The 14,176-nt window shown below is 47.4% G+C and overlaps 1 protein-coding gene across 1 annotated transcript in view; it reads left to right on the forward strand.

Annotated features, from left to right (window-relative positions):
- LOC121837895 (2-succinylbenzoate--CoA ligase-like) overlaps nucleotides 1-870 on the forward strand; it is a 30,787-nt gene extending 29,917 nt beyond the window's left edge. The window contains exon 4 of the mRNA XM_042293773.1: nucleotides 833-870. Within this exon, the coding sequence (XP_042149707.1) occupies nucleotides 833-856 (24 nt within the window). The 3' untranslated portion in view covers nucleotides 857-870. The remainder of the gene's footprint in view (nucleotides 1-832) is intronic.
- The last annotated feature ends 13,306 nt before the right edge of the window (nucleotides 871-14,176 follow it).

The following is a 14,176-nucleotide window of genomic DNA, read 5'->3' on the forward strand; positions in this document are numbered from 1 at the left end:
TTAGCATTTTAAAAAAATGAGCAAGTTGTGTTCTTTTTTTATTTTGTTTTATGCTAAAATGTTAAGCTATAGACATTGGCGGCGTATGAAGTGCATGGCGTTGCTTACAGTGTTCGCAATCATTTCTTCGAAGTTCTTTCTCCTACGTTAGCATCGCTTAAAGCGGCAATCGAATTGGCTGCGAAGTCACAATGAGGTGGCTGGCACTCTCCGTGTTCTTCAAGCTCTGCAGTGAACATAGTATTTTTATTTTCGAAAAATGAATCAAAATCCGTTTCAGCAATTGTGGCGTTTCTTGTCACAAGAAAGAGGGTGGGTGAAAAAAAAAACAGTTAAACATGCCTTACATTTTACTCATTTCAGTCTGCTAACGTAAACGCTATTGGGTCTCAGCATACCATTTAAAAATTTCGCGCCAGCTCAGCTTCGTTCGTAGAAACCATGAATGCCATTTTTACCAAGGGAAACCGTCCCTTCACATTTTTCTCAAATATATTAGCCATCTAGTTATAGCTCCGTGCTAAGTATCTGTTAAAAAGCGGTTCCCAAAAGAGGGTCTGCGGACCCTTTGGGGTCCGCGAAGGCACTCCAGGGGTCCGCGAAACCCTGCCTCGTCAGCCAAGCCCGGCAATAAAAGTTGTATTTAATCCGATTGGGAAGAAACATTTCAATTTTCCGGTGAGTTTTCTCGTCGCTATGTCAATGAGAGAAGTCTACTTCACACCAGCCCTTAGTTATATCCATTTATTAAATCATTATCATAATTAACCTATACCTTTCCCTTCCCCTCACCACGAACGGGGTCCTCCATCATCTCCTCCGATCCTCAAAGCGTCCGCGGAACATCGATGGATGAAAACCACTGCGTTAAGACATCGGTATGCAAGGTCATTTGAACGCACCAACACACTACCGGGAAACACCCTGTAGATTTTAATCATTTTTCGCTATCTTTGCGCTCAGTGTTTATTGTTAAAAAATTTAGTATACCGAAAAAATAATATCTGCAGAAGCGCGAGGGTGATTGGTGTGCGTAACTACTAGTTCCACTTGTCGATGTCTTCGTAAGGCTGAAGAGCCGCCCATGATGCCACATTGATCTCGACTATGGCCTCATGCCTGAAATAGCATTTACCAGGTGGCACCACACCACCTGTCAAGAAATATAGGGTATCATGGTCTTCAGGTGGCGTTTTTTTTATGCTATATGCCAATACATAAGGTTTACGAGGCTCCCCCCAAACACATGCGTCGGAGAATCAACCCATCTAACCCTTGTAGGCAACACGAATTGAAAAATTTGTGCTCTAAGCCCTAAATATCGATGGTGAGTGGCGACTTTTAACTGAGATCAGTTGCGGGTATTTATTAGGTATTTAAGTTATATACTTTCTGGCTAGAGCTACTTATATTTGAAATTTAGGACTTCCTTTTCTTCTGCGGTAGCCGTAAAAAAGATTGTTGTGGCTACTTGGACACATGAAGAATTGCTTCCGAGATAATAATCACCACATGGCCAGCTTTCTGAGACACGCTGTTTTAGTTCCTGATTCTCACGACACGTGGCGTATACATCTTGAGCAAGATAGAGTTCCTCCATACACACGCGCGCTTCTGCTTGAGTGGTGACATCTCAGCCATTTTCCCGCCCAATCGTTTTTTTTACGCATTTTAGAGCGCGCGCAATCTGGTGTCACTCAGCTCCAGCCCGTAGCTTTGGCTAATGCATAGACGCCATTTTACCGCCCAAGTCACGCACAGAGTGCGCGAGAGCGTCACGCGCTGGCACATTAAGGACAACAATTGGTGTCTTCACCCTCAGACAGACAGACATGTAGGCACCCTAGAGTAAGACAAACGGAGAATTCGAAGCACGCGACCGGCTATCTGAACCTCCTCTCCTGTGCATTTCTCCGGCCTCCCACCCTTTTCACCGTTTGCGTCTGGCCAAATACTTTACTAGGGGGAATACATTACACTTCGCTAATTTGCATTTAACAGAACGCCTACAGTGCCGAATCCAGCCCTGACGGAGAGAAAACCCCCCCCCCCGAGTCTTCTTTTTTTTTTTTGCAAATAAGCTATCATCATCATCAGTCACAGAGATTACAAGACTACGCGCTATGCTACGCCGGGGGTCGGTGCGCAAGTGCAAGCCAGTGTCTGGAGGTGTGAAAAAACGTCAAATGTGTTGCGTGGTGTTTTCGTTTGATACTTTTCGAAATGATGCACACGATATACCCCGAGTTTCAGCAAAACAGTTTAGTTAAGGTTTCTGAATTTGGCATTTAGAAACAAAAAAAAAAAACTCCCCAATTATGTGTATTTTGTCGTTTTGAGTTCAAGAGACAATCTGCTATTTTCTGTATTGCGTATGTTATTTCAGTGATGTGCGCCACTAGTATGGTGTAGTTTTGGAATTTGTATCCTCTAAACGGGGCAACACTATTGTTCTTTCTTTTATGGCGAAATCCACTGGGCGTTTCGGAGCGCGCCGGGATCAGTTGACCAGATCCGGGCTGGAGCACACTATCCTAACGGGGTCGCGCCGCCTACGGATCCCCTGTGGAACATGACCACTGCTCCGGGATCGGCGGATGCCTTCCCGTCATTCAACTGCCCGGGAATCCCCTTTCCGAGGCCGCCGCGGTCGTTTCGTAGACGTTTTCGCAATCGCGGCGCTAACACGCGTTTGATGCACGAGCGGCAGGAATGGCTCAGGCGCTTCTAGCAAAGATTGTCGGAATGCCCGTAGCGCGGCAAATACCCTCTCTTCTCCTTCCTAGAAAACAAACCGGCTGTCGAGCCAAGGGGTAAGCAAGCGGCCATTACGAATTCTTCTGATGTCGAGACAGTCTAGGAGCCCAGCCCACGACGCGCTTCTTCTTCTTCTAAGGCGAGATGGGCGAGATCAGGCGAGATGCCCCACGAGAAAGGAAGTCACGTGTGTGCGCCGAGGGCTGGACGGGCTGGCTTCCGATTGAGACCCCCGAAATCGTCGGAGCGACTTTTCTTGGATCCAGATCGAGATCTGGAGCGGGAGCTAATCCAAAACGACCAGTGAAACATGTCGGTCTCGATCCCGATCGCCCAGTGAAATGGGCTCGCTCCAGAAAAGTCGATCCAGGCGCGCTCCAAAACGACCAGTGGAATTCCCTATTAGTTTTCAGTCTTTATTTATTTGGCCCTGGAAAGCCGCGGCACCGCGGAAAGGCCCGTACCATGGAGGCCCGAGGTGCCGCGTCTAGTGAACGTGATAATGGGATGAGTATATACATGCATGATGACGACGACATAGATTGTTGGTATTGGGGAGAATGGATGTCTGGTTCGCAGGAGTCCAGATTTCGTGGAGGCGGGTTGGGCGGGTCAGGAGCGAGCCATGGGGATCTGGCACGCCGTTCGATCGGTGCATGAAGGAGCACCAGGAACATGATGGCGCTGTTGCTCACTGGGGTCCAAGAATCAGGCTCCAAGGAGGTAGCCTAGTCAAAGTAGAAGCTGCCGCTCTTGAGGAACCAGGGCTCAGATTGAGACATCGCCGTCACCCGGCGTGTCATCCTCTCAACGTCGTCGTCGCTGTATTCTTTATTTATACGCGTATATATGTATAAATAAAATAAGATGGATAAAAAGACACACAATCGAACGGCCAGCGGCGCGCCGTTCTAGGTATATTTCTAGTTATACACGTTTGAGAGAATTTTGTTCAGTTTGTGTCTGTAACCGAGCTAAAACTTTACGTACACAGGCAAACTCAAAGCAAAATTTATACAATGCATGTTTTTCTGACCCTACAGAATAACTGCTTACATTTGAAATCCAGGGCACAAATTTTGATTGTAAACATCTAATTATTAGATAGTCATATTACAACCGCCACGTTCTTAGTCAATATGCTGTCACAAGCGCATCGTACAAATCTTTTTTTCGATAAGTCTACGTAAAGGGAGCTTGGCCGCAAGCTCCTTGGTGCACGGCGGAGTGCAAACTTTACGGGGGCAAAAAGCGGGCCGAATTTGAAAGTTTCAATAAATAAAAAGTATTAATTAAAATACCGAAATTCTAACTGAGGTGTGCGGTATGAGTCGGTAGCTGTTATATTCCTCTGGAACTTTACGATTCTTTGTTTCGGTGAGAAGAAATTTAAAACTTTGTCAAAGTGGCCCATAGTACCCAATGCAACAATATTGGATCGGGTCCAGGAATAAAAAGTATACCATCCTGAGGTTCAAGTAGGTATTAAATAAGATCGTATTAGTGCCCTCTATAGATATCCCGGGGAACTTAAGGATTTCTGCAGTAGTTTGAATGAAATTATTATTTCACTGTGTTTTGCTGAGAATAGCCGAGAGGGTGCAAGGAGACCATGTCCAGGAATGCTGGGGATGGTATAATTTGCGATGCGAAATTACAAGTTACGCGTTCTCTTCAATATCCAGAGTCTCTTCGTCGTCGGAGATGTGCCGGGTTTCACGTCGGTGTCAAAGTTTTCTGGAATACCAGCGATCAACTTTCAAGATGTGTGCGTCGCAGACCCAGAGAACGAGATTGCAGCACTGTGCTACTCCTCCGGCACCACGGGAATTCCAAAGACAATGGAGATCACACACTACGCCTACGCTTCGTGCCTCGTCACTTTCGGGTCAGTCCAAATAGTGCGCTTTGCCTCCATCTTATCACACAGCGTAGCATGTCTTGACAAGTTTGCATTAAGTAAAAGCGTAAGAAAACACCGTTGCTTGCCACGACATTTAACAGTAAAAGCGCACGTGTACTATTTGTTACCAGGCCTGAGAATAAGCCCGTTGCATTAACTTAATGCGTTATACTGGATTTTACCTTTCATTACTCGTTGGAAATGTATTTTGAACCATGAACTCTGAAACATAAGTTACAGTAACTATAGCGGCTGACAGGAAGAAACGGCGGGAAAGATCATGAGTTGTCACGCCTCTAGCACTAGCTTTCTATTTTTCGTGAATGCTTCAGCATTAACGAAAACGATTTTTTCGGTCGCTCACCAGTCACCTAGCAGTGTTTGGAGATTTGTGTCTGTCCTTTGTCCCTTTGTTCCCCTTCTCCATGGATTATTTTCGTCATGCTTCAGCATCTCGTATTCCTCGAGTCTGTACGTGCACCTTAAGCACAGCACAGGGAAAGGGGCGCGTATACTGTAGGCAGCGATTTCGGAGGAGATGCCATTCTTTTCTCATTCTGTGACTATAAAGATGACACGTGAATCTCTTTTTGCTTCATTAGCATAACCAAGCATGCACGGTTGGTGCTGCCATCATCTTAAAAGCAATCAGCCCAGAACATCGCGCCTAGCAGTGATTGACACAGTTGTCAGTGCGGTGTCGACAGCGGTTAATTAGTGCAAGCACCGACTACACAGGAGCGCCTCAATACTGCCTGTCGAAAGACGCGCTGGCGAATTCTCGCGTAGAGGGCACGTTCAAGAATTAAAAGATAACTTATCTGAATAGGCGAATCATGTCGCCTTCTTGCTGTGTAGGTGCCCATTGGGCTTACGTTGGGTGGCCAATTCTGCGTAGGAGTTGCTTTCGAAGGACTTTAACCGGTCCGTACAATAGCGGAATAACATTACACTTACATTCTTTAACCCAGGAAGGTTGCGATCTTTGTAAATAAGTAATGCGAAACCATGGCCTACTTACAGGACCTAGATATGAATGAAAGTTACTCGACGAAAAAGGAGGAGAGATTCGGCTTGGGTAAGGCACATAACTGGTCATTTAAGGAAAACTGCTGCTATAAACCAGGTGGCGATCACCTGTCCTTTAGAATGTGTTAGACTCTGTGTTGAGTACCAAGCAACCAAGCTGTCGCCCACACAAACCGGGCAGCGCGAGCCATGCTCTCGAGCAAGGGCATGCGCGAGGCAGCGAGCCACTGGGAACTGATCTGGGCGCCATACCGGTCCTGACCGTTCCTTAGCAATAAAGAACGTGATGAATATAATAATTGGTGACGAGGAAACGGCACAAACTCTACGACGGTAAAGCCAGGGAAGCATGGCGACTCACGGCTCCGTGGAGGAATTCTCCGGCAAGGGATGGTCGTCCTGGGCAGAGCCGACTGGATTTCTACTTCCAAGCCAACGGTATCGCCGACGGCGGCAAGAAGCGCGCTATCTTGCTGACGCTATGTGGACCGAACACATTCGAAACCGTCAAGGCATTAGTGGCACCGGGGACACCGAGCGACCACCCATTCGAACAAATCGTCAGTCTGCTGCGAGCTTACTACGATCCCCGCCTGTCGGAGCTGTTCAGTCGCTGCAAGTTTCAGCGCCGGGATCAACTGCCGCACGAAACAGTAGCCGCCTACGTAGCAGCGTTAAAAGCTCTCGCGGTAGATTGCAACTTCGGCACGTTACCGGCCTAGCCTCCTAGGGTTCCAACGCCGGAATCCACAGGGGTGAGTGCGACTGCAACTCCTACCGTTCGGCCCGACCTGAGATCAACGATGCTACCCATCGACGTAATGCTACGTGATCGTTTTGTCTGCGGACTGCAAGACGACAATCTGCAACAAAGATTGTTTGCCGAACAAGACCTCACGTTCATCAAAGCATTCGATATCGCTGTGCGGGCGGAAAACGCGAAAGACTATCAAAAGAAAATCAAAGCTGACTTCAGCGAAGTCAACAAGACCTCGCGCGCACAAACAGCTCCACCAGAGCAGCGCAAACCTTGTTACCGCTGCGAAGAACTCCACAATCCCGAATCGAGCGAGTCATGCACTTCGAGGTGCAGGTTTTGCAAGAAAGTCGGTTACGTTGAAAAAGCCTGCTTCAAAGAGAAAAACAGCAGCAGCTTATCGAAGGCAACTAGACGATTGCACGTTTTTGACTCCTCAGAAGAGCCACGCGATTTCGCGATTACGGAAGAGAGCATTTTACATGACCTAAATGCAATGACAGGGGTGACGAGAGCACCCCAGAAACATATGGTATTGTTGGACGTACAAGGCGTGCCACTGCTATTCGAGGTGGATTCAGGGGCAGCCTATTATATCATCAATGAAGACACGTATCGGGAATCATGGCCCCGTGATCTGCCGCCGCTTCACCCCGCCAGCATCGCGCTGCGAACATGGTCAGGAGAAGGGTTGCAGCCGCTGGGGACGATTAATGTCAGCGTGCGCTTCAAGCAGCGCAGTGAAAAACTTCCTCTATTGATATTGAGCGGCCCAGGATGCAACCTCCTTGGTTGTAATTGGTTCGCCCCACTAGGCATTAGCCTCAGCGGCATTCACCGAGTAGTTCACGAACAGAGCCTGGTAGTCATACTTGAACGTCACTCAGCAGTGCTTGATGGCAACCTAAATGGCTTCAAGGAACCAGCGGTCACACTACAGTTGCACGAAGGAGCACAATCTAAGTTCCTAAAATCACGAACGGTGCCATTCGCACTCCGGCCAGCCTTTGAAGCTGAACTACAACGTCTGACGGACCAGGAGGTAATTGAGCCCGCACAACATTCGGAATGGGCAACTCCGGTCGTCGTCGTGCGCAAAAAAGACGGTAGTATTCGACTCTGTGCCGATTACCGCAGCACTGTGAACGGTGTAGCCCAAGCAGCATCTTACCCGTTGCCGACTGTCACAGAGGTCTTGGAGAAACTACGCGGCGGAAGAATTTTTTCAACAATAGACCTGACACAACCATATAAACAACTCAAGGTCACAGACGCTACAGACAAACTCTGACTATTAACACAGTCAAGGGGCGTTACCGTGTCAACCGACTGCCCTTCGGTGTTTCCGCCGCTCCAGCAATATTCCAAAGGTGCATGGACACGACTCTTAGGGGGATATCAGGTATCAGTGCATACTTGGATGATATCATCGTCGCTGGGTCCACACAGGAGGGGCACAATCATCGACTAGACATCGTTCTCTCAAGACTTGAAAATATTGGTCTTCGTGCCAACAGGAAAAAAATGTTTCTTTGAAGTCCCGGAAGTAACCTTCCTCGGTTTCAAGATCAACTCAGCAGGCATCCATCCAACGGATGACAAGTTGAAGGCGATTCGTGATCTGCCAGAACCGATTTCGAAGACGACGGTCCAGTCTTTTCTAGGGATTCTCGCCTTCTATGACAGGTTTCTGGAAAACCGAGCAACAGTAGCGAAAGACCTGTATACCCTCCTAGAGAAGAACAGGCCGTGGAGCTTGGAAACTCCTCACAAGACAGCATTCAGAAAGCTCAAGGAACTCATCTTGCAGCGGGCCACCTAGGTCTATTATGATGAGTCTAGACCTCTTCTACTCTCCTGTGATGCCTCACCGAACGGTGTTGGTGCCGTTTTGGCACAGGTTGATAGCGCAGGGCGAGAAGCTCCCATAGCGTTTGCTTCAAGGACTTTGGGAGACGCTGAGAGGAACTACTCGCAGCTGGATAAGGAGGGCCTCGCCATTATCTAGGGCAATCCATTTTCATCAGTACATTGCCGGACGACACATAATCATCGCCACGGATCATCAACCACTCCTCGGCATCCTGGGACTACAGAAGCCAGTACCTCAAATGCTGTCTCCATGCATGATGGGATGGTGTGTCAAGCTGGCTGCCTACAACTATGAGCTAGTGTATCGGCCGGGAAGGAGACACCAGAACGCCGACGCGTTAAGTCGCCTTCCCTTACATGATAGGGAGGACGAACCCTGCCCGTCCAGAGACGTGCTGATGATCGAGGCGCTGCCGGTTTCGCCGCTCACAGCAAAAAGAATCGCAAAATGACACTTGAAGACCCCACCTTGTCTCATATCTTCAAGGCGTTGCAACAAGGAACACTTGACCGCCTCAGGGGTGAAGATTTTGCTCCCTACAAGACGAAAGTGACAGAGCTGTCCACTCAACGAGGATGCGTTATTTAGGGCTCGAGGGTGGTCATTCCCACACAGGCACGTACCGAAGCAATGGATTTGCTCCATGCTGGACACAAGGGCATCGTTTCGATGAAGACTTCAGCCAGGAGCTACTTATGGTGGCCCGCTATCGATAGGGACATTGAACATGCAGTCGAAGCATGCCGAATCTGCCAGGAATCCAGCCGTATTCTGATGAAAGCCGCTGTGCCAAACTGGGATCATGCATCTCAACCATGGCACACCATACACCTTGATTTTGCCGGCCCGATGGAAGGACACATGTTCCTCGTAGTTGTGGACTCATACACAAAATGGCTGGAGGTGAGAGCGATGACCTCAGCCACGTCCACAGCTGTTATTAGAGAACTGCGTGCTATCTTCGCGACATTCGGATTGCCACGGAAGGTGGTGTCGGACAATGGGAGCGTGTTTGTGTCAAGGGAGGTACTCGATTTCTACCAACGAAACAGCGTGGAGCCTGTGACAAGCGCACCATACCATCCGGCTACCAACGGCCAGGCGGAGCGGATGGCCTTTGAATTGAAGCAAGCACTTCAAGAAGACAAAGTCGGTAGCTTGTCAGTGAGACTGGCAAGATTCCTTTACAAGCAGCACACCACTGTCACATCCTCCAACGAGAAAGCACCCGCGTTGCTAATGTTCGGCCGTGAACTGGCATCAAACATAAGACGAGTTACACCAGAACCGGAAACATGCAACAAAAGAGAAGGCGAGGAAGGAAGAGAAGTGACGACCCCTTCATTCCGCTTTGTTGAAGGGCAACCTGTGTTTGCTATCAATTTTCGCGGAAAACCGAGGTGGCTAGAAGAAACACTACTCAAGCAGCTCGGTCTTCGAACTTGGCTTCTCCAAACGCCGTTTGGGGAAATCCGCAGACACGTCGACCACATTCGAAGACGACTATCTGGAGTTACGCCTCCAACATCCGGGCCCCATAGTCTCTTGGCAAGAGGCTTATGCGGAACGATGCCACCAGCACCGTGGTTCACAGCAGCAGCAGCTGAGGCCAGTCCTGCCACTCCGACTGTTGCTGCTGAGGAGCCGCATGCAAGACTACCGGCACAGCATTCAACCGTTGCTGCTGAAGAGCCGCCTCCGTTCTACCAGTACAGTCTCCAGAAGGAGCTGCACCGGATGTTCCCGTCCAAGTTGATCGGCGCACCAGCTCTCGGGCTATGCGCCCACCTTCAAGATATGGACACTTCATCTAAGGGGGAAGATGTGTTCCGTACCAAGGAACCAAGCTGTCGCCCACACAAACCGGGCAGCGCGAGGCAGCGAGCCACTGTGAACTGATCTGGGCGCCATACCGGTCCTGCCCGTTCCGTAGCAATAAAGAACGTGATGAATATAACACTCTGTTGTTGTTCTCTAATCGTATGACCATTTACAAAACACAATACAACAGTTATATATATATATAATGCGTCAGCTTTTGACTGAAAAATCGACGGTCACATTAGCGAGACTAGTTATAACAACCTGTGGGACAGGCACATTATACATAGAAAGATTGGAATATCAACGGTAGCTGATAAATTGGCAGGTAAGGTTAATCCATAAACGTAAACAACTCAAACAGCAAAAAGAAAATTGTATTTTTATATTTTCTGTTACCTTCTAACATGTCACGGCGTAGCTCTGTTTTTGTAAAGCACTCCAACCTTTACAATTTCATCCACGAACGCTCCTGCAGACGAGCTCTCGGCGACGAGAATCGTGCTGGGCGCGTCCAAGGAGAGGATGCAATGTGTCAGAACTCTGAAACATCATTTATGGTGCGGTTAATAAGTTCAAAGGTAATTATTGCGCAACCAATGTTTTCTTTGAAATGAATTATCCCGGTGAGAAAATTCCCTGAACTAGAATAAATCAAAGCGACTCAAATCACCCAAACACGTCGCTGAGCCGCGTTGTTCAAGTCGTCTGGCACTGGTTTCAATAACATGTGGTGTCATCGTTCGAGGGGTCCACAAAACAATACTGTGGACTTGACTCAGTCGTGCGCGTTAGCGTCCGCCGTTGAAAACTACAAGAATGTCGTTGCAATCTTTAACAGGAGCCAGGCTACACCTTGACATTGTCAAGAGAGCGTGCACCAATACAATACTAATAATCAAATTAAAAAAAATTGTCGCGCGTAGGCGCCAATTTTTCTAACTTTCTAAGCAGCTTCGGTATTTCAGTCATCCTGTATATTTTATACTAAAGCCCTCGGTTGCATTAGTTTGAAGATTATGATATGAGAAAAAAATTAAAAAAACTTTTAGGCAAGTAGTTACGCCCTGTAGGGAAAAATGGCGGAACTGTAGAATTGCACGCTTTGAAAATAACAAGCCTGCTGCGAGTCGTGGAAAAAGCAGCATTGTCAAGCAGCATTGCTTAAACTAAATGAGCTTCCGAAACTTGGAAGGCATCATAAAAAAAGCTTACACGCTATCCAATGCTCATTATATGCCCTTCACGTTTATGAAATATCATATAGTTATCACTTCTTGTTTGCACGTTTTTATTTTTTTCAATACCTTTATTCGCGACTCCAGCAAAACGGACGCCGCCAAGCGGGAAAACCGGGAACCAGCCGGTCCAGGTCGCTCCACGCCCCTCCGCGTCTCTGGTGGCTTTGCCGGAGACGTGTTGTCGGCGCGGTGGCGATCAATGTAATTTGACAAAGGTCCGAATATTTCTTAAGTTTGCCTGAGTGATCATTAGTGTGGTGAAGCCTCAGTAAATTGTTTTCTTCTATTACGTGTTTGAAAGCCCGTTTACTCCACAGCACACGGTCGCGTGCTTTCGATTTCTTGGATGCGAGAAATCACGGAAAAACTTTTTGATTTCTTGTCTGTCTCGAATCACATTAAGAGTGACGACTGCTTGGTAACTGATACTGGAGGGAACATCAATGTTGCAGTCAAGTGAATGGGAAGGTTCAATAGCTGCTTTTCTTGAGTTTGGTTGTGTTCGGTTAGCTTCAAGTTTGAGCCACCCACGCCGGTCGCTGCGTTGGCTATTCATCTTGGCTGCTTTTCGCCGAAAAAGCCTCTGGACCACACTGAAGGAGTTGGGCTGATTTCGCAATTACTTGATTCAGGAAAATTGCTCGCTGCAAATGATGAATGAGGGAAATCTGTTTTCAAAAGGTGGGAGACAAGTCTCGCAACGTTAGATGCTGCCACGGCATTTTGACCTATCGCGCTTCCAATATTTATATTACCAGGACGTCGAAGCCAGCAGTAATATATGTCTACATTGATCAGGTTGACCGGCCACAAAAAAAATACTAATTTTCTCCGTTCAGGATTCGAAGCAAAGTTCAATGCAGAGAGGTTCTGCGCGGATCTTCAATGAAGACTCTCTTCAGTTTGTCTCCGTGCTGCCGGCTAAAGAACCATTTGGTTAAATTTAAGTAGTATGTCTTCGTCTGTCAAATATACTTTTATTCAGCAGCTCACCTAATAGCTAGTCAACTAAGCTCATATTTCAACCCGAAGGATATACTAATATCGCTTTAGTGGGACCATAGTACGTAATATAATACATAACCCGCTCGTCAAAATGACTTCTCGATTGCTACTAAAACCTGAATTGAAATACGAGTATCAGCTGCTTAGTGGGGCGCCGGCGGGTTAACATGGTCCTTGGCTCAAAAAGTGGTTGCTTAGTTTTCGTAATTTTCCTGCAGCCTGTGTTGATGGCCGAGCAGACGACTGGAGCTGTTTCTTAAACGCGGATACGCACGAAAGCTCGATTCTGCGGACAGGTAAGTCGCATGGTCGAGGCATGCGAGTTAGCTGAAAAGTTACTATCTGTGGAACAATTTTATAGTCATCGCCGCTTTCCTTAGATGATCAAAACTGGCTAGTATATTACCGTCTCTCCGGAGCCCATAGTTTCGGTTTTGAACGAAATCTCCGAAACGAAAGTTTGACACGAAACGAAAAAAAAAAAAAAAAACACCGGCAAAACAAAACTATGCTTTGCAAGTTTATCTGCACCGGCTACACTTCACCGTCTCAGTTCAAATACCTATAAAATTGGGCATTAAACAAAAGAAAATCTGTTAAATTGAACGCGCCAACCGAGTCGCCGCGACCTGGACTCAGCCGCCATGTTTGTTTGGTGGTGGCGCCCCCTATAGGTCGCTGGAGTCGCGAATAGGACACACATACCTCTAAACTACTGAATCACCTGTGTGGGGTGAAATTGAGACGACCTCCATAGCGAAATCACATGAAGGAGGATAATTCGGTCGAGGCGAATGATCCGTTCGGACGGGATTGCAGGATGCAACGGAATACTGCGAGGTTATCTGCTACAGCAGTAGTTCTCACCCACTGATGTTTCGCGGACCTCTTGTTGATCGGCGGGGATGATAGAGGTCTCCGTTTATAATGAGGGGAAGAAAAAGGTATAGGTTAATTTTGATAAAGATTTAATACACGGACATAACTAAGGGCTAGTGTGAGATGGAATTCTCTGATTGACATACACACGAAAAAACTCACCCAAAAATTGGAACGTTTTTTCTCAAACTGAAAAAGACAACTTTTATGGCCGGGCATGACTGATGAGACAGGGCTTCGCGGTTTCTTGGAATGGCTTCGCGGACCCCCATTTGAGAACCATTGTGCTACAAGAATAAAAGAAGTAAATACTTCAGCCCTTTTTTGTCTGGCCCTACGTTACTGTTTTAATCATCGGTGTATAAGAAATCTTGTAATGATTACAGAAATGTGTTACCTGTCCTTGGGTATTGGCGTCATTAACGCTCGATATGTGCTTCTTTTCATTTAACTAATGATTTATTTACTTTATTTTTTAAAACTTAATTCCACCACCTTAACTTGGGCCATCACACAACACCCTTAATTGAATACCACAGAAACGCCAATTTGTTCGAGCCTTTGGACGTGTATCTGGCATGCGAACCTATGTCGCACATCTTCGGATTCATCATCACAATGTTTGCCGTATGCTCCGGAGCCACGGCGGTCGTGCTGCCTTCACCGCCAGGATTCGTGAGGCTCTCAGAAGCCATCACCCGGAACAAGGTTAGTCTCAAAATCTTATGAAACACTGAAGGTATTGAGGGCCTGCAACAGACTATGGATGTTTGCTCGTAGCAGGCATCCTCTCAAAGTGGTTTCTGCAGTTATCCCCCTAGGAGTTAGATTTTGGTCCAGGTGAAAGCGAGAGAATTTCCGGCTGCTCAATGGACGTGGTTGATTAGGCTAACGCCTAATCAACCACGTCT

Source organism: Ixodes scapularis, unplaced genomic scaffold (assembly GCF_016920785.2).
Source record: "Ixodes scapularis isolate PalLabHiFi unplaced genomic scaffold, ASM1692078v2 PGA_scaffold4__175_contigs__length_147842914, whole genome shotgun sequence".
In the NCBI taxonomy this organism is placed as follows: Eukaryota; Metazoa; Arthropoda; class Arachnida; order Ixodida; family Ixodidae; genus Ixodes; species Ixodes scapularis.